Consider the following 20,896-nt stretch of genomic DNA (forward strand, 5'->3'; position numbering starts at 1 on the left):
TAAACTACGTTTACAATCTCTCACCGCACATAGCCTGGGGACAAGAATAAAACCCTAGAAACGTTTTACCTTCCTCCCCGTACAGAGACTAGGGACGAGAGTAACACGAGAACAACGTTACCCGCTTGAACGGAACGTTTTCTCTCCTCTCTCTCCCTCCGTCTCTATCTCTCTCTCTCTTTCTCTCTTGATTTCGCACCTAAGAGAAGAGCCCAATTATATATCGTCAAAAAAAACATGTTATTTGACTAAAGGAAAAAACTGAAAGGTTTTCCAAATAAAAAGTTCCTTTAATTTAGAATTTTAAAACATTTAAGCTAAGAAAGAATGAACAAAACGTCAGAATCGATTTACTCTTACTGCAAAGTGAAACCGTGATACACTATCTCTCTATCGTAACGATAGAGCGCATGTTGAACGTCCTGAACGTCAACAACTGCGTAGTCTAAAAAACTAAACGTTAGTTCATCTTTGAAAAAAGTACGAAGACTATCAAAGAAATTCTTTCATAAAACATTAAATTTAAAAAGTTTTAAATTCTTTAAAGGCTAAATACGATATAACGGGCTCAACGTTGATTAACGTCGGTTCCAAGTTAGGACCGCCTACTATCAGGAAAGGTCGCATATAAACAAAACATAAAAATTTATTTTTATATGTTTATAATAAATGGAAAGTTAATCGAAGAGGCCTAATAAAGGCGGAGAGATATAAAATATATAGATCTATAACGTGTTAAGCAAAATTACTAAAAACCTAAACACACTTCCGTCTAAGGGAAGGGTCGGCCATTTAAAAGTGAAAGAGAGTCCATACTCTCCTTGTCACCATAATTAAATCTATCCAAAACGAGTTCAAGTTTTGAGATGAAGATAAAACACCTGCATAGCGAAAGCTCAAAACTAGAAATGTGTACTTCACCAAAATATGTGAAAACCGATCCAGTAAGCAATAGCGAATTTAGTAGGTCTTGCCGGTGGCACGACAGAGAGAAAATTGGTTCTGTGTTTACATTGAGTACTGAGTACCTGCTCGACAGATGGCGCTGTTGATGTACACCCCCTACCTGCATAGCGATCGCTGGCGTATTTTGAACGTAGAGTTTTTCTGTCAGGCAGCAGAGCTGCAGCTTATATAATCACCGGCTAAGTTTAATATTGAAAAAACCTCTTTGTTGGAGCTTCGAGACGATCAGATACCGGTGTGAGCAGGGTGGTGAGTTATCCCCGCTAACTAGTAGAGGGTAGTTACACCTCGCAAAATATTAATGGCTGGTTTTCAGCTTGCGCCAAAAAATACTCCTATGTAGAGTAAGGTTTGTATCTAGTGCCAGAACTAACTCAATTTAATGAAGATATTCTACAACTACAAAAAGAATAAACAAATTACATACCTGATCGCAAGGAGTAGAGATAGCTTCAATTTCCGTAGAGTTCCCCAAACATACCAAGAGAGCAGACTCTATCAGAGTGACTTCGTCTCCTCCTGCACAATACAAAGAAAAATATAGATTGCGTTAAACAACTGAACGAGGTTCATTGCTCAACTACCCTTTTTTTCCAGTGCCTTTCTTCTAGTACAGTAATTCTGTTTGAGTAATTTAGAACACCAATAACTGTATACAGAAAATAAAAGAAACTTAGTTGCTTTTAGTATGATTTGATCCTTCCAGATTAGGAAGAAACATATGTACCTCTCATGAAAATCATTTGTGAAATCAGCAGTCAGATTAACAGATCTTATAGTTACAGTAATATCATGTTTGTATTCACCCTTGAAATGTTCTACATAAATCCTATTTTCTATTATTGATATTCGTAAATTTTCCACAAGACGATTGAAGTATGTGTATCATAAGAGTTCCACTTTTGAGAGGCTAGTCAATTTCGTTTGCTGTATGACTGACAATGAGCTCGTTTCAAGTTTTTTATGGTCTTCATCATGTTAAGAATTAACATTCCAGGGTAACTTACTAATCACTGTATTTTACATTAGTAAAATATAATAAATACCAAAATAGATGAAATTCTTATACTGTTTATTACCTATTAAGTAACCGTCGTATGCTCAATAAATTGCATTATTTATAGTACTGTTAAACTTCATTACACCCGATAACTTACATTGACAAAATATAGATAAATATTCTCAATGGAGAAAAAGAGCAATAAAGAGTAAAAATATCCTCAGAGTGATGAAAAACAAGTGGAACAAATTCTTGTCAATAGATGGCAGCAAGAGCAAGATTACCAATAGACTATAACACCAGTTTTGACAAATGGCGATTGAATGTAAGCTCGGCATAACATGATAACCTACAGTTGTAAAACTTTATAAACCAAAGTCAGATAAATATTTAAATAATGCAAGTACCTGTTATGTAGGTAAGGTAAGTAAAATGATATAGCCTCATTAATGATAATATTGACATCTTTAGGCAACATTTTTATGATTCTTGCACCTGAGAATTGTAAGCAAAGAGTTTGCTTAGTCTAAAAATTGACTTACACATTTTGTATCTCTTGAACAGTGTGACCCCATATTACAGTTTTAGGTTTAAAATTAGGTCTCAGAAACTCACATAATACAGTATGTGGCATTCTCCGAAATGATATGCTTATTTTATAAAGAAAAGAGTAAAATATAAAATGTTAAGAGTTACTTGTATTTTACCTAACTCATCTAGGAGAAGGACACTCCAAAATCAAACCATTATTCTCTAATCTTGGGTAATGTCATAGCCTCTGTACCATGGTCTTCCACTGTCTAGGGTTAAGAGTTCTTTTGCTTGAGGGTACACTCGGACACACTATTCTATCTACTGTAATTTATCTTCTTGTTTTGTTAAAGTTTTTATAGTTTTTATAGGAAATATGACAAATTCGAAGATAATTTGTATTTTTCCTAACCATACAAACCTTAGCTACCTTTTAGCGCAGCTGAAATGACGAGCCAATAGTTTTAACGAGGGTTAATTACCCCCGCGGTAGTTAGCGGGGGGTGGGGAAGGGTAGCACACCGGTGACTTGCTTCACTTCACTTAGAGGTAGGACTTGACTTGGGGGGTCAGGGATGGCGGGCACATATGTGTAAATAGCTAAGGTTTGTATGGTTAGGAAAAATACAAATTATCTTCGAATTTGTCATTTGTTCCGTAACCGAAATACAAACCACGCTATTTACAGAGGGTGACTTACCCCTTAGGAAGGGTGGAAAGTCCCCAGCCTTACTGACTTCGGCTTTGCCCGGGGGCTCAATCCCTCAGTGAGCAGCACTTGAGAAAAGGAGCCCCTACACCTCACAAGTTCCTAGCATCGCTAGGAACGAGTGGCCTACATAAGCAGTGTGTGGAGGAGAGTGTGACTCGTCCTATGAAGTTGACCTTGAGACCTTCAGATAGGAATTCTAGGATAGGACGTTCCCAATACCACCTCGTCAGGGTATGGGAGATGCAACAGTATTAAGCTTAATACTAGGAGCACAAAGAAGCATGGGTTACCTGCAGAGGTCAAGGTCAGCTATGCGAGGACCAGGATGCTGCTTCCCCAAGAGAGGGGAGAATGAAGAAAGAAGTAAGGGTCAGACATACTCTTTCATTCACGCAGACTAAGACCGGGTAACAACGCCCTCAACCTACTGCTACTTGTCCAAAAAGGAGCCTGAGGTTAGACCAGCTGTTGTGCAGCCACCACAGGGTCGATAGAAAACGTATCGAGGGTCCTGTGGGTCACGTCTTGCAGGTAGTGGGCTGTGAAGGTCGTTTGACGCTTCCAGACCCCAGCTTGAAGTACCTGCGTCACAGAGAAGTTTCTCTTGAAGGCCAGGGATGTAGCAATACCCCTGACATCGTGGGCCCGAGGGCGACGTGACGGAGGAGGGTCAGGATTCAGGGCATGGTGGATAACCCTTCGAATCCAAGCTGAGATAGTGTTCCTGGTGACCCTCCTCTTAGTCCTGCCTGTGCTCACAAACAAAGCTCGCACATGAGGACGGACTGCAGCTGTTCTCTTCAAGTAGTGCTTCAGACACCTCACTGGACATAGTAGCAGCTGGTCTGGGTCGGTTGTTACAGAACGGAGAATCTCGATCCTGAAAGAGTTGAACCGAGGATCCGGCACTCCAGGATTCTGAGTCTTGGCAACAAACTCAGGGACAAACCTGAACGTTACCTCCCCCCATCCCCTTGAATGGGCGATGTCATACGAGAGACCATGAAGTTCACTAACTCGCTTGGCCGAAGCCAAGGCGAGTAGGAAAGCCGTCTTCCAAGACAGGTGGCGATCGGAGGCCTGGCATAATGGCTCGAAGGGAGGTCTCTTAAGAGACCTGAGGACTCGAACCACGTTCCAAGGAGGGGGTCTCACTTCCGACTGGGGGCAGGTAAGCTCATAGCTACATATGAGTAAAGAGAGTTCTAGCGATGAAGAAATATCCACGCCCTTCAATCTGAAGGCCAAGCTTAAGGCTGAGCGATAGCCTTTCAATGCCGAGACAGAAAGGCGCATTTCTTCCCGCAGATACACGAGGAAGTCCGCTATTGCTGGAATAGTGGCATCGAGTGGAGAGATACCCCTTCCACGACACCAACCACAAAAGACTCTCCACTTTGCTTGGTAGACTCCCTCAGAGGACCTTCGCAGGTGCCGAGACATTCTCTACGCAACCTGTTGCGAAAAGCCTCTCTCCGCGAGGAGACGCTGGATAGTCTCCAGGCGTGAAGCCGAAGCGAGGCTACGGCCCTGTGAAGGACGCCGGAGTGGGGTTGTCTGAGAAGCTCGTGTCGTGGAGGAAGCTCCCTCGGGAGTTCCGTCAGGAGCTGCAGAAGGTCCGGAAACCATTCCGCGTGATGCCATAGCGGAGCTACCAGAGTCATCGAACAGTTGACCGATAGTCTGGTCCTGTTGAGCACCCTTCTCATCAGACAGAACGGTGGGAAGGCGTACACGTCGATGTTGTCCCACCGTTGCTGGAAAGCATCTTGCCAGAGTGCCTTGGGGTCCGGGACTGGGGAGCAGTACAGGGGCAGCTTGAAGTTCAAGGCTGTCGCGAACAAGTCCACAGTCGGGGAACCCCACAAAGTCAAGACTTTGTTGGCTATCTGAGGATCCAAAGACCACTCGGTACTCACTATCTGCGAAGCCCTGCTCAGACTGTCGGCGAGCACATTCCTCTTGCCAGGAATGAAGCGAGCTGATAGTGTTATCGAGTGGGTTTCGGTCCACCTCAGAGTCTCTACTGCAAGATGGGATAGCTGTTGCGAAAAAGTGCCTCCCTGCTTGTTGATATAAGCCACTACCGTGGTGTTGTCGCTCATCACCACCACGGAGTAACCCGCCAGGGACCGTTGGAACTGCTGAAGAGCCAGAAAGACGGCCTTCAATTCTAGCAGGTTGATGTGTAGGCACTTTTCTGATTCTGACCTAAGGCCTGAGGCCCTCTGGTTCAGAACGTGCGCCCCCCACCCTTCTTTTGACGCGTCCGAAAACAGAGTCAATTCCGGGGGGAGGACAAGAAGACTCACTCCCTTCCGCAGGTTCTCGTCGACCAGCCACCACCGCAAGTCCGTCTGTTCCAGAGACCCCATTGGGATCAGAATGTCCAGGGAATCGGATCCTTGATTCCACCGGGACTTGAGCCGCCATTGAAGGGATCTCATCCTGAAGCGGCTGTTTGGAACTAGACAGGCCAGGGAGGATAGGTGGCCTAAGAGACGCAACCACGATTGGGCGGGGAGTTCTTTTCACCTGAGGAGGGGTTCCGCTACCCTCCTCAGTCTTGCTATCCGGTCGTCTGATGGAAAGGCTTTGTGGAGATTGGTGTCTATTAGCATGCTTAGATAAACCAGTCGTTGGGACGGCTGCAGAGAGGACTTCTCGAGGTTTACCACGATCCCCAGATCCTGGTAAAGATCAAGAAGCCTGTCTCGGTGCCGAAGAAGGGTCGACTTCGAGTCTGCTAGGATCAGCCAATCGTCCAGGTAACGAAGGAGACGAATGCCGTTCCTGTGCGCCCAAGATGAAATCAGGGTGAACACTCTGGTGAACACCTGAGGAGCTGTAGAGAGACCGAAACACAGCACCTTGAACTGGTAGATCTTGTTGTCTAGGCAAAATCTCAGTTACTTCCTGGAAGACGGATGGATTGGGATCTGGAAGTACGCGTCCTTTAGATCCAGTGTTCACATGAAGTCTTGTGGTCTCACCGCAAGTCTGACCGTGTCTGCTGTCTCCATGCTGAACCGGGTTTGTTTGACAAACCTGTTCAGAGCTGAGAGATCGATGACAGGTCTCCAGCCTCCAGTAGCCTTCTCTACAAGAAAGAGTCGACTGAAGAAGCCTGGGGAGCCGTCCACGACCTCCTGGAGAGCACCCTTCTCGAGCATGGTCTCGACTTCGGCCTGAAGGGCCAGCCCCTTTGCCGATCCCGTGGCATAGGAGCTCAACGACACTGAATTCGCTGTCAGGGGAGGTTGAGATGTTGTGAACAGGACGCGATAGCCTTGGCCGATCACTGAGACCGTCCAAGCATCGGCCCCGTGTTGCTGCCACCTGCGGACGCAACGCTGAAGGCATCCCCCCACAGGTGGACATGCAGGGGGACTGCCACCCCTAGGGCTTGCGGCTGCGGCCGCTACCCCTATGAGTCTTGACTCCCCTGGAGGACTTACCGCCCCTCTTGACCTTGGCTGGAAAGGGCTGGGGCTTAGACACCACCTTCTTAGCTGCCGGTGCCTGTTTGGGAGCCTTACGAGGCTGTTGCTGCTGTTGTGGCGGGGCTGGAGGCTTATAGGGCCGAGTTGTAAGGGCCCTATGGAGGAGGGAGTCCGTGCTGGATTTCCTCCACCTCTCAGCCGTTCGCTCCATGTCTTGAGGCTCAAACAGGTTCTCCCCCAGAAGGGAAGCATGGCGGAGCCTACACACATCCACAGCGGGGACCTTCGGATGGAATCTCTCGGACACAGCATCGCGACGCTTCAACACCGAGTTGGCCCACAGGGTGATAACCTGGTGCGCCAAAAACTCGATGGAGCGGGTGCCCAAGAGCAAGAAGGTCTCTAGGGCCTTCCTATTGGTCTCCTTGGACAAGTCCTCCGATCGCAATAGGATGCCCAGAGATCCTAGCCAAAAGTCCAGCCACGAAGTGGCCTGCATGGCACACTTTGCGACCTTCTCGTGGCTAAGAATCTCTGCCGCCGAGAACGACACCTGCCGGGCAGAGAGTTTCTCAAGGGGAACTTCCTTCGCCAGCTCCTCCACAGAGTGATGGAGAGGAAGAGCGAGGTTGTGCTCACCCAGGATCTCGAAATACCTCCTCTGCTGAAGACGAGGAGGAGGGATGAGCTTGTTCCTGGCAGTGGAACGATTGGAGGAGGCAAGAAGTGCGAGCTGAGCGTTGGCCCTAGCCCTGGCACTCTTCAGCCCCCGAGACCAGGGCAGAGCCGCACTGGTCTTAGGGGCCTTCCGAACGTCAAACACTTCATCCAAAATCGTGTCTTTGCCTTCACGGGGGGGCGATGACTGGATCCATAAGCCCGTTAAGTTGCCTTATCAGGCTTAGGACCTGCCAGAAGGCATGTTCGGATTCTTGCTGTTCTCCTCCCTGCGGGCTGGCAGCTAAGTCTCCTGCCCCAGGGATCTCTTCCTGGGGTGACACGTGGACATTCCCTCGGGTAGTCGTGGGTTCCTGACGAATCCTTGCAGAGGATTTAGGGACGGTCTTGGAGTCCTTGGATTCCCTCCTGGGAGGGATACAGGATCCCAACAACGAGGTTCGAGGGGCCCCTTCCTCACGAGACGATTCTCCTGCATGAAGCGAAGTCTCCCCCCCTGGTGCCGAGGGGAAGACTACCGCCCCACTGGACTCACCTGAGGATGGAAAGGCCTCGTCCACGGGAGAAGGAGAGAGCACTCGTGCAGGAGAAGGGACCTTGGCGACCGACCTCTTGGGAACCAACTTCGCCCTGGGGGAAGTCACCACAAAGTCCACTCCTCTCTTTCTCTTCAGCGTAGGAGAGACAGCCGTTGGTTTGTTACCCTGGTCGGCGAGTGCTGGTTTCATAACCCTCACTAACGCCCGTGCCAGAGGACCAAACCAAGTCTGTTGCTCCAAGGACACAGAGTCCGAAATCCTCGCTAAAGGGAAAGGGATCGGGCGATCCTTTGGAGTGGCCACCATGGTACCTGCCTGAAAAGAAGGTGGGGAAAAATGATGTACTAACCTCTCCTCGTCCTGCACTACCAACCTGTGTTTGGGTGGAGGTGATCCCGAGTGCCGTCTAGGAGCACGCGTTCCTGCTGCTACCACCGGCTGCGGAATTCGCCGCGAACGATGGTCGCGCGGGCGCGCAAGTGGATGATCGCGCGGGCGCACAGGCGAGCGGTCGCGCGGTCGCGCGGGCGCACAGGCGCGCGGGCGCGCAGGCGAGCGGTCGCGCGGGCGCGCAGGCGAGCGGTCACGCGGGCGAGTGGGCGCAAGGGTGGGCAGGTGAATAAACGCGTGTCCGAGGCGACGAACGCAAGCGTTGGCGCGACGGCGAGGAAACGCGCTGCCGCGTGGGTGAGGAAGACCGCTGGCGATATAGATCCACAGGTGATCGATGATGAGCTGGTGAGCGCGGTCGCGCAGGTTGGCGAGGGCGCGATGTGGCATGTCGACGCATTGGCGAGCGATGGCAAGCAGCATGCGCAGGTGAATGACCGCGCAATGGCAAGCGATGGCGAGCAGCATGCGCAGGTGAGTGATCGCGCGATGGGGAGCGATGGCGATCAGCATGCGCAGGAGGGCGATCGCATGATAGCAAGCAATGGCGAGCAGCATGCGCAGGAGGGCGATCGTGTGATGGCGAGCAGCATGCGCAGGTGGGCGATCGCGTGATGGGGAGCGATGGTGATCAGCATGCGCAGGAGGGCGATCGTGCGATGGCGAGCAGCATGCGCAGGAGGGCGATCGCGTGATGGCGAACCATGTTCCTTCAGCAGCGTTGGAGAACGTTGGCGCGCCGGCTGTCGCTGTTGAATAGGCGATACTAAGATCGCCTGTGCGCGCTGGCGAGTAGGTGAACGCTGGCGAAGAGGTGATCGCTGGCGAGCCGGAGATCGCTGGCGAGCAGAAGGTTGACGCGTGTCATGTGAAAGGACAGGTGGCGCGGCAGGTGGTGCGGCGCGTTCACGAGCAGGAACTGGAAGATCGCTGGCGCGTTGGCGAACATGTGTTTTTGACACACGCGCAGCACGATGTTGCGTAGCCACAGGACCAGGCAGATGGTGAGCAGGGAGCTCAGCAGGAACTATAGGATGGTCAGATACCGCAGGGCGATGGTCCTCAAATGAGCGCTGACGCTCAGAAGAGAGCTGACGAGCAGGAGAGCGCTGGCGAGGAGGGCGAACATCAGGAGAGAGCCGACGAGCAGGTGAGCGTCGGCGAGCAGGAAAGTCTTGACGAGCAGGAGATCGCCGACGAGCAGGAGAGCGCTGAAGATCAGGAGAGCGCTGGCGAGCAGGAGAGCGCCTGTGCGCTAGCACTGCTCGAGGAGGGGAAGGATCCCTTAGCCCCGAAGGGACCGTTGCCCGTCGGGTGACGAGTTCTCCAGAAGGCGAAGATCTGGCAGGAGATGGTGAACGGTCTGCAGAGAGGTTCAAGGAAGACGGAGCTGTAGGTTGAGGTTGACGAGGAGAGTCCCCCTCGGAGGATGAAGACCCAAAAAGGCGCCTCTTAGTCCCCCTGTAAGGGGAAGGGAGGCCCTTGCGGAGTAGCGGACGGTGAGCCTTACGGCGGAGGCGGCCTCGGGGAAGATCGTCGGGACCATCGGTCCTCCGAAGGGGAGTCTCCGTCAAAGCACTTCCCTCAGAAGGAAGCTGAGCAGCAGCAGAGACCGAAGGACTCACTTCCCCCTTCGAAGGATGTACAGAAGGGGGAGGAGAGCCTGTAGCACCATCATCCGCAACAGCACCTGCGGCGGATTGCCCAGCCACGTCGGAGGCCTCTGTCACCACGACGTCGACAATAGACAGAGGGTCTACCTCTGCTACCGCCGGCGACTGCTTAACAGCGGCCCCCAACGAGACAAGGTCAATAAAAGCGACCCTGGAGGGCAAGCCCTTAAGCCCCAGGGACGACCAAATCTGTAAAAGATCATCATTGGTTAAGGCATTATCAATAACCTCCCCCGGAGGAGGAGGGGGAACCGCCTCGCTATGGGAGGCGACGCCCTCTCCCCCCACCCAAGGTCGGGAAACAGAACAAGGGCCTGCGCTCCCACTCGGCCGACTCTCCTTAGGAGGCGGACGAGGGGGAGCTTCGGAGGAGGTTTGGGCGGCGGAAAAAGAGTCCCGAGAACCTTCCTCCTTCAAGGCTAACCCCGAAGGAGAACGGTCTCTCTTGGACTTCTTCTTACGCCGACGGCCAAACCTCTCCCACTGGGAGGCAGACCACTCCCTGCACATGTTCTCCTGGTCACACCGTCGGCCCCGACATTGAGGGCAAAGGGTGTGCGGATCCGTAATTACGTCCGACATGAAAGTCCCACAAGGACGACCGGCAACTCCAGGGCATGTACGCATTGTAAAGAAATAATAATGAAGGTCAACTTCCAACCAACACACACGCTGAAAAGAAAAAGCAGAAAATTAAAGGCTGTCACGAGGACGATGAGCAGACACGTCTGATCACCGCCGAGCCAAAAGTGAAGTGAAGCAAGTCACCGGTGTGTGGAGGGGGGAGGGGTAGCAAGCTACCCTTCCCCACCCCCCGCTAACTAGCGCGGGGGTAATTAACCCTCGTTAAAACTATTGGCTCGTCATTTCAGCTGCGCTAAAAGGTAAACCCTCTGTAAATAGCGTGGTTTGTATTTCGGTTACGGAGCAAATTTATTTTAATGTCACTGTTCTTAAAATATTTAATTTTACCTTGTTTCCTTTCCTCACTGGGCCATTTTCCCTGTTGGGCCCTGGGCTTATAGCATCCTGCTTTTCCAACTAGGATTGTAGCTTAGCAAGTAATAATAATAATAATACAGACATCTTTTGATACCCCACATATATGAAAGGCATAAACTAACTGATGTTGGGTACATAATCATAATATAGTTAGAGATATTGAAAAAATCTCCCATAAAACTTATTTACTTGAAGCTTTCTGAAGAGCGTGGAAATCTAAGATTTCTGTGAACAGTCCAGCCACGAGAAGCAAGCACATGATGATGAAAATGGGCACACTACCCGCAGGCCACAGCCCTGCAAATAAATCAGAATTACAATTAAAAAAGGCTGAACAATATTATTAAACAGTATAATTCTTCAGCATTGCATAAACATAATATAATCCTTCTTCCATAATAAACCATCAATGAAACATGATCAAACACCAACAAGTTACAAACACTAAAAAATTTAAATCATTTATAAAAAACATTCTTTGACTCAATCTGGCTCAATCCTGGGACTTTATTCAATAAAATATCTGAAGAGACAAAGGAAAGTAATTGTTCTCATTAAGAGGCCTGTAGCTATAAAGACATTTTCATTTTACTGAAACTATAAACTAAAAATAAGATATTTCTCAAAATGCTCATTCAGATCTGTATAAAAATAAAGAAAAACAATATTTTTGAGCTAGAAAATCTTTTAAAATCCTATCAATAATATAGAGAAACTTGGGCATAAAATGTAGTCAAACTTGCTCAGGGAATTACAAACATAGCCTCATTACATTATTCGATATCCAATCAGTCACAGCCACACAAAAAGGTTGGTTCTTAAGCATAGACAAACATTTGAGCTTACTTGATAGTGCTGTGTCTACTTTGATGTCTTCCCTCCTTAACACTGGAACTATACAATATTTCCAACTTCTTTAAGTTATCCTTGTTACAGTTTTCCCTTCCTGGTTAAGAACAAATTGCTCAGGTGACTTTAACGACTATAAATTTGTACTTAATTGCAATAATGGGCCAAAATCTATCCTATATAATAAAAAGAAAGTGTCTGACTTTATATATAAATAAATAAATAAATATTTCTTTCCAGTCACCCTCAGGAGGAGAGGAGGTAGCCATAACTTGGTGAGAGGGGGTACCCCAAGAGGTACACTCATAAACTACACTCTCCTACAAATTGTCAAACCAGTGGGGTGTAGTTAGGAAAAGGGAAAGGGGTGGGAAAGGTTAAATGTGTGTGTGCTTATCTATCTAAATATTTGGACGTCAATTTTGATGGCTCGGGTACACAGTAGTTTACTATAAGAGGTCTCGCTTCTCAATAGCTGCCTTACGATCACAGGATGCCTGAAAACTTTAAATCAACCAATCAATACGATCAAATCACTCGCCTGAAATTCCAGCAGCAGCTATAACCCACACAGCTAGGCTCATTTTGCTCAAAGTACGAGAGGTGTTGCTCGACCAGAAGAACACAACGGCTATTACGTATCCAAGGACAAATGTCAGCACCTGTAAATATTTCAGAGTAGACAGCAGAGATACTGTACAGTATGCTGATGTCCAATTCTCTTAAAAGGAGTAAAAAAAATATTTCTTGCACCAAAAACATTTCAAATCAAATTAAATTTCTTAACATATACACAGAATACTAAACACTGCATGACATTTGAGTGATTCTTTGTAGAAATTAGTCCATAAAACCTAACAGTGTGGTCTATTATCAGCGAGTAAAATAAAAGCCCAAGGGCTTCGTTATAATGTTTATCAAGACTGCCCCCCAGTAAGCATACTATACTTCATTTTTTTAAATGAGGCGCATTTGCACTGACTCGCAGCGGTGCCCTTTTAGCTCGGAAAAGTTTCCTGTTCTCTGATTGGTTAGAATTATCCTGTCCAACCAATCAGCAATCAGGAAACTTTTCCAAGCTAAAAGGGCACCCCTGCGTGTCGGTGCAAATCTGCCTCACTAAAAAGAATTGACTATAGGTGTCATTGTTTTCATATTTATTCACCAGTGGTCTCAACTTCTTTGATTGAAAAACCAGAGTTATAGCTAATTTATCAGTCTAATTCTCAAGGGAGGGACCTTCAAAAAGGAAAAATACTAAGAAAGTACTGATCAATGTGATTGTAAAAATGTTAGCCCTCTGTCTTTGCTTGATAATACTAATCCTGTACTGTCTGCCATACTCCACGAAAAGTCATCCCGTGTTAAATTGTTTCTGAATTCTAGGGTCTTTTTGTCTTATTTCATGAGACAATATGGAGTTGTTTTTGAGGGTTTATAGGATTTCCAGGTGAAATTTTGAAGGGAGTATTGGAACTAATCAATGACTTGACATGAGGTGTAAGAAGAGTCTTCAAACTAGTTAATGACTTGGCATGAAGTGTAAGAAGAGTTTTGGAACTAGTTAATGACTTGACACTAAATGTAAGAAGAGTTTTGGAACTAATTGATAACTTGACATTTAGTGTCTTTTGGAACTAGTTAATGACTTTAGGTGTAAGAAGAATCTTGAAACTAATTAATAACTTGACAAGAGGAAAGTATGTGATGCATAAACAGAAAATATGATATTCTAAATAAGAAAAAACTAGACACAGCATACTTACAATGTATCCATTGGAAGATGCTATGGAAACGATGGTTGCTATGAAGTGGAAGAGCGTGGAGATCACCGTATACGCTAAGCTTGACAGGAAGATGGGTGTGTGGTGAATGATGATATATACAAGGGGCAAAATGACAGTCACGGTTATGACGCTCCGAACGTGCCGTACCACAAACCTGTCGCAAGATTCATTTTTATATGTAGATAAAAATACATTGGTACCCCTCACCATGATCTCATCTACATATGGCACTCGAATAATCTCTCTTATAGTTTCATTTATAATACTGTCCTGTCATTCAACTCCCAATATACTTCTGAGGGCTTTGTTCTCAAATCTACAAATTCTGTTGGATATTATTTCACTGTCATACCACAACTCATGTCCATACAGTAACACCGATGTCACCAAACTGATATACAGCCTGATTTTCATGTAATTTCAGGTCATTTGACTTCCATCTTTTACATAAACTAGCCACTGTCTGATTTGCTTTTTTCAATCTTTCAATAAACCCAAATTCTAAAGATCATGTATTAGAGATCATAATTCATAAATTTTTAAATGATTCCACCTCATTAATCCTTTCTCCTTCCAATCAAATTAGGATAACAGTATAGAGCAAAAAAGAGAAGCACTATAGACAATTTTAATTTCATGGAAATCTTTCAATAATAATTTGTTTCCTTTTGAATGAATCAAGAAAATTACAATTTTAATCAAATATTATTTTGATACTAACATGCACATCAAATCCTCCTTAGTCCTATTACTGAATAGCCAATAGAAAACTTGTGCTACTGTAGTGTAATTCCTACCATCCGGATTCTACTACAGTGTGATTCCTACCATCCGGATTCTACTACAGTGTGATTCCTACCATCCGGATTCTACTACAGTGTGATTCCTACCATCCGGATTCTACTACAGTGTGATTCCTACCATCCGGATTCTACTACAGTGTGATTCCTACCATCCGGATTCTACTACAGTGTGATTCCTACCATCCGGATTCTACTACAGTGTGATTCCTACCATCCGGATTCTACTACAGTGTGATTCCTACCATCCGGATTCTACTACAGTGTGATTCCTACCATCCGGATTCTACTACAGTGTGATTCCTACCATCAGGATTCTACTACAGTGTGATTCCTACCATCAGGATTCTACTATAGTGTGATTCCTACCCTATTGTTAGGAGGATAGATATAACATACTTCTTGACACTATTTTAATCTATTCTATAAAACATGCTTAAAACTCCATAAACGCACTTTAGGTTAGGTTGGGTTAGGTAAAATGGTTGTTTTGTCTACACTGTTTGCTTGTTTAGTTGGTTTGGTAACGCTTAATTGGGGTGTTACTCTTGTAATAATAGCACCTTGGAAGGGGAATATTACATTATTTGGTTGTTTGCTTGGTAGAAATCACCCTATAGTAGATTTGAATCCCCATATTGAGGTGGGAACAGAAAATGAGGGTAGGAATCACGCTATAGTAGCACCGAAAACTTTTATCAAAATTAGGAAGAACTACTGTACAGTATTTAAAAAATTTAATAGAAGAGACAAAATGAAAAGTCCCAATAAAATTGCAGTTAAAAATGAATGATGTAAATAAAAACAAATGAAAGAAAAGGAGAATCTTACCTGCCCACGACCTCAGAGATCGTATCGAGCAGTCTGAGAGGAAGGAGTGCTATAGACATCGAAAGCAGACTGCCAGCTGAATGGACTTCCAAGAGCCATCCTCTCGTCCACGAAGTAACAATGTGTTTAGCTGGATGAAGTAGTGATCCACATAATACTGCCCACAACAATGGCTTCACAAAAGGCTGTCACAAGAAAAGCAAAAGTGTCAATATCTATTTTATCCAGCTGCCCGTTGAGATACTACCCCTGGAGAGTTATGGGGTCCTTTGACTGGCCAGACAGTACTACATTGGATCCTTCTCTCTGGTTACAATTCATTTTCCCTTTGCCTACACATACACTGAATAGTCTGGCCTATTCTTTACAGATTCTCCTCTGTCCTCATACACCTGACAACACTGAGCTTACCAAACAATTCTTCTTCACCAAAGGGGTTAACTACTGCACTATAATTGTTTAGTGGCTACTTTCCTCTTGGTAAGGGTAGAAGAGACTCTTTAGCTATGGTAAGCAGCTCTTCTAGGAGAAGGACACTCCAAAATAAAACCATTGTTCTCTAGTCTTGGGTAGTGCCATAGCCTCTGTACCATGGTCTTCCACTATCTTGGGATAGAGTTCTCTTGCACACTATTTTATGTAATGTCTCTTCCTCTTGTTTTGTTAAAGTATTTATAGTTTATATAGGATATATTTATTTTAATGTTGTTACTGTTCTTGAAATATTTTATTTTTCCTTGTTTCTTTTCCTCATTGGGCAATTTTCCCTGTTGGGGCCCCTGGGCTTATAGCATCCTACTTTTCCAGCTAGGGTTGTAGTTTAGCAAGTAATAATAGCAATTAATAATAATAAAAATAATACAGACCACAGTTTCACTAAATCCCTAGAGAATTCATTAACTAGATTCATCAAAGGATGGCCAGTTCCTTGTGGTGCACAGTGCCTATCTAACTAATACAAGTGACCCTAGCCGGCCCATACTATTATTATTATTATTACTAGCCCAGCTACAACCCCCAAGGGCTCCAATAGGGAAAAATATGACAAATTCGAAGATAATTTGTATTTTTCCTAACCATACAAACCTTAGCTATTTACATTGGGTTTACCTTTTAGCGTAGCTGAATTGGCGAGCCATTAGAATTTAACGAGGGTGTATTACCCCCGCGCTAGTTAGCGGGGGGTAGGGGAGTGGTAGCTAGCTACCCCTCCCCCCTTCACACATCGATGAATTGCTTCACTTTCACTTAGAGGTAGGACTTGTCTTGGGGGACAGGGCTGGCGGGCAAATATATGTAAATAGCTAAGGTTTGTATGGTTAGGAAAAATACAAATTATCTTCGAATTGGTCATTTGTTCCGTAACCGAAATACAAACCACGCTATTTACATTGGGTGACTTACCCCTTAGGAAGGGTGGAAAGTCCCCAGTCATACTGGCTTTGGCTTTACCCGGGGACTCAGAATCCGAGTGAGTCGCACTCGAGAAAAGGAGTCCCTGCACCTCACAAGTTCCTTGCTCCGCAAGGAACCGTGTGGCCTACATAAGCTTGTGTGTGAAGGAAGAAGTGTGACCCGTCCTAGGCAGTTGACCTGGAGTTCCAGAAGGAACTCTGGGTTAGGACGTTCCCAATACCACCTCGTCAGGGTATGGGGGACGCGACAGTATTGACTCAATACTCGGAACACAAGGAAGCATGGTTTACCTGCAGAGGTTTGAGGTCAGCTATGCAGAGACCAGGATGCTGCTTCCCAGTAGAGGGGATGATGAAGAAAGAAGTAAGGGCCAGACATACTTCTTTCGTTCATGCAAACTAAAACCTGATAACAATGCCCTCAATCTTCTGCTACCTGTCCAAAAAGGAGCCTGAGGTTAGACCAGCTGTTGTGTAGCCACCACAGAGCGATAGAAACATATCGATACTCCTGTGGGTCACGCCCTGCAGGAAGCAGGCTGCGAAGCTCATTAGACGCTTCCAGACTCCAGCTTGTAGCACCTGCGTCACAGAGTAGTATTACTCGAAGGCGAGGGACGTTGCGATGTATCCGACATCGTGCTGTAGGGCGACGTGACGGGGGAGGGTCTGGATTCAGGTCGAGATGAATGTCCTTGAGTCCGAGCTGAAGAGGTATACTGGTGACTCTCCCCCGTGTCCTTCTTGTGCTCCCAACCCGGCTGCACGTGAGGACAAACTGCAGCTGTTCCCAAAGCTAACCTCTCGATTCCTTTACTGGCAAGAAGAAGGTTTTGGGACATCAGATACAGAATGGTGACTCGAAATCTTGAAGGAATTGGACCGAAGGGCCGGGACCCCAAGATTCTGAGTCTAGCCAACAACTCAGGAGCGAACCTGAATGTTGCCTTCCCCCATTTCTTAGAAAGGGCGGAGTCGTACGAGACCAAGAAGATTGCTTACACACTGGCCGCGGCCAGAGTGAGCAGGAGCCCCAAGAGGGAATACGATCAGAGGCCTGACCTAAAGGGTCTTGAGAAGATCTCTTAAGGGACTAAAAAGTCCAAGCCATGCTCCATGTTGGAGGTCTCACTCCGACTAGGGCAGGGACGTTTGAAGCTTCGCATGAGCGAAGAAAGGTCCAGCGGGAAGGAAAAAGTTATTCCTTTCAGCCTGAAGGTCGAGGAAAGGCTGAGTGACAGGCTTCATTGCCGAGAGCGGAAAGGAGTTTCCTCCCGCCGAAAGGCAATAAGTTCGTTATTGCTGGAGAAGAGGCCTCAAGGGAAGAGGTATATCTCCCACGACACCAACCACCGAAGACTCTCCACTTCGCCTGGAAGACCCCTGCCGATGACTATCGCAGATGACGCGACCTCCGTCCCGCGACTGTAGCGGGTTGTTTCTTCTTGAGGAGGAGGCGTAGTGTCTCCAGGCATGAAGCCGAAGCGACGCCCCGGCTCGTGAAAGATGTTGCAGTGTGGTTGTTTGAGTAGCCTGTGCCGTGGGAGAAGCTCTCCCGGGAGTTCCGTCAGGGGAAGCAGAGGGTCCGGAAACCGTTCTGCGTATAGTCCCAGTGGAGCTCTCAGGGCCATTGAAAGGTTGACAGACAACCTGGTCTTGTTGAGACCCATTCTCAACAGACAACAAAGGAGGGAAGACGCAGGCGTCGATGTTGTCCCACCATTACCGGAATGCATCTTGCCATGGAGTCTCGGGGTCTGAGACTGGGGGGAAGAACAGCGGAAGCTTGAGGTTCCAAGCTGTCGCGATCAGGTCTCCCAGGCCAGGACTTGCTGGTTACTCAAGGCCAAAGACCCCCAGGTACACTCTCTCTACGAGGCTCTGCTCGGATAGTCGGAGAGAACATTCCTCTGCCCGGAATGAGCGAGCCGATGGTGGTATTGAGAGGATCTCAAATCATCTCAGTATCTCTACTGCAAGATGCGAAGGTATAAAAATGTGTCCCTTGATGGTTAGAACACGCCAGTACCATGAAGTCGTCGCGCACGGAGCGACTCGGCAGGAGCTGTAGGATCTGTAGAGGGGCCAGACTACGGCCCCTAAGCCTGCCTGAATGATGGAGAGGTATCCTTCAGGTCCTGACCATAGGCCTGGACCAGAACATGCCCCCGCCTTTTCTTTGACGAGTCCGAGAACAGCATAAAAAATGTGGGGAAAGGACGAGAATATCCACTCCCATCAAGAGGTTCCATAGGTCAATCCCCATTGCAGGTCTAATCATCCCGCTGGTCCCATAGGGGCCAGAAAGTCCGGTTAATCGTTGCTTTGAAACCACCGGAACTTGGGCCGCCCCACAGGGAACTTATCCTGAGGCGACCATTCGGAACTTTAGACGGGTCAATGAGGAAAGAGACCTAGGAAACGTTCCAAGGTAGGGCTGAAAGCTCTGCCCGACTGAAAACAGGTACTGCGACTCTCCTCAGCCTTGCCACAATCAACTGAAGGAAAGGCTCGGAGGAGGCGGCAACAGAATCTGGCGTCCCCAGGCGGTCACCCATCCAAGTACCAACCAGACCCGACGTTGCTTAACCTCGCTGAACGGACGAGAAGCGGGGTTTCCAACGTAGTAAGGCCGTTGACTCAATATCATGGCTAGATACTCCAGATGTTGAGGCCGAAGAAGAGAAGGCTCCTAGCAAATTACCATGAACCCCCACTCATGGTAAGGATCCGGAAGCTTGTCCCGGCGTTGAAGAAGGTCGAACCCGAGCCTACCGGAGTTGACCAGACCTCCAAAAGGCGAAGGAGGCGGCAGCCTGCTCCCGAGCGGCCATGAGAAAAGCAGGGAGAGTTCTCTGGGCAAAAAACCTGCGATGCCACGGCGGGATCGCCACACTGCATCTTAAGCAGGAATACCTGTAGTCTAGGCTGAATTCCACGAGCTTCCTGGAAGATGGATGGAATGGAAACTGAAAGTACCCGTCCTTCCGATCCAGGGCCTAAGGAGTCCTGTCGCCTCGTTACCAGTCTGATCGATTCTGCTGTTCCACGCTGGACGAAGTTTGTTCGACAAACTTGATCAGAGCTGAGAGGTCGACTACGGAATTCCCGTCTCAGATACTTTCTTACGAGAAAGGATTGACTGAAGAAGCCGGGGGGTGAAGCCGTCGACGATCCTATGGAGGACCCTCTCCTAAGGCATGGATCATTCTGCCCAAACGGGCAAACTCTTGCCGACCCTATGGCATAGAGGTTCAGAGACACTGAATTCGCTGACAGAGACGGCAGGCGCGATATCCTTGGCTGATCACGGAGATTGTGCAGGAATGGGCATCGGGGAGCTGCTATCCGGATGAGTAACATTAGGCATCCTCCCAGCGTGAAACCTGCAAGGGGGTGTTGCCAATCCTAGAGTTCGTGAACTCTGCCGCTCCCTCTAGGACTATGCCCCCCCCGGGAGAGCCTCCCGTTCTACCTGTTCCTGACAGTAGGGGACTGCTATTGGACACCTTAACTCAGTTGTCGTAGCCGCTCCGATAACTTAGGCCGACGAGGCTGGAAGAAAAGAGGCGCTGGAGCCCTGCAGGGTCTGGAAGAAAGCGCCTTGGAGGAGTAAAAAACGGAAGTCGACTTCCTCCGCACAACCGCTGTCTATGTCTCTGTCCTTGGGCACAAACAAACTCTTCCCAAAGATGGAAGGGTGTCTGAGGTTGTCGACATCCACGGATGAGACACCCGAAAGGAAGCCCTCGGTCATTGCGTCCAGATGGTCCAACATCGAGCTTGCCCGCAAGTTCGAAACTTGGCAACGAAACGCCAAGGTGCTTGAGCCCGAGAGGAGGAAAGTACCCATGACCTTCCTGTAGCTTCCTTGAACAAAACCTCGGGTCGCAACCGAGGAGGGAAAGGACCTGGTAAGCCCCTTTCACGAGATGGAGAAGAGGAAGAGGTAAACCAGTCACCCCTTGGCCGATGGAGAAATCTCGAACGGAAAGCTCCCTGGCAAAACCCTTCCAGGGAATGACGGGGAAGGGCTAACCCAGGTTCTGGAAAGAAGAATGTTGCTCAGACCTCCCTGAAGATTCTTCCTGCTCTTGCATGTGCCATGCTCTGCGTTTACGGGGTGAGGCTGTGTTCTGGAAATATGCTCCAGAAGACTCGCCAGGCTGGCCATGCTGCGAAACCCCAACGGAAAACGCGATCGCAATCGCCCTGGCGCTCGCGCGATGGTAAATCAATGGTTAGCGCGTGGGCGAACGTGGAAGCGCCCATGCGCGGGC

General features: G+C 47.7%; 1 protein-coding gene and 1 pseudogene across 5 annotated transcripts in view; both read right to left on the minus strand.

Moving 5' to 3' along the window:
• The window catches only part of LOC137622378 (transmembrane protein 245-like), a 151,632-nt gene that overhangs the window by 107,882 nt on the left and 22,854 nt on the right, over positions 1 to 20,896 (minus strand). For all 5 annotated transcript variants that reach the window (XR_011040446.1, XR_011040445.1, XR_011040444.1 and 2 more), the window contains exons 3-7: positions 15,202 to 15,386; positions 13,550 to 13,724; positions 12,325 to 12,445; positions 11,124 to 11,231; positions 1,394 to 1,485 (exon numbers count right to left, since the gene is read on the minus strand). Coding sequence is in view for 2 of the 5 variants with exons in the window: in XM_068352984.1 (XP_068209085.1) it covers positions 1,394 to 1,485; positions 11,124 to 11,231; positions 12,325 to 12,445; positions 13,550 to 13,724; positions 15,202 to 15,386 (681 nt within the window). In the remaining 3 variants the exon portion in view is untranslated. The remainder of the gene's footprint in view (positions 1 to 1,393; positions 1,486 to 11,123; positions 11,232 to 12,324; positions 12,446 to 13,549; positions 13,725 to 15,201; positions 15,387 to 20,896) is intronic.
• LOC137622883 (5S ribosomal RNA) lies at positions 19,138 to 19,256 on the minus strand (annotated as a pseudogene).

This window comes from Palaemon carinicauda, chromosome 29 (genome assembly GCF_036898095.1).
Source record: "Palaemon carinicauda isolate YSFRI2023 chromosome 29, ASM3689809v2, whole genome shotgun sequence".
Classification (NCBI taxonomy): domain Eukaryota; kingdom Metazoa; phylum Arthropoda; class Malacostraca; order Decapoda; family Palaemonidae; genus Palaemon; species Palaemon carinicauda.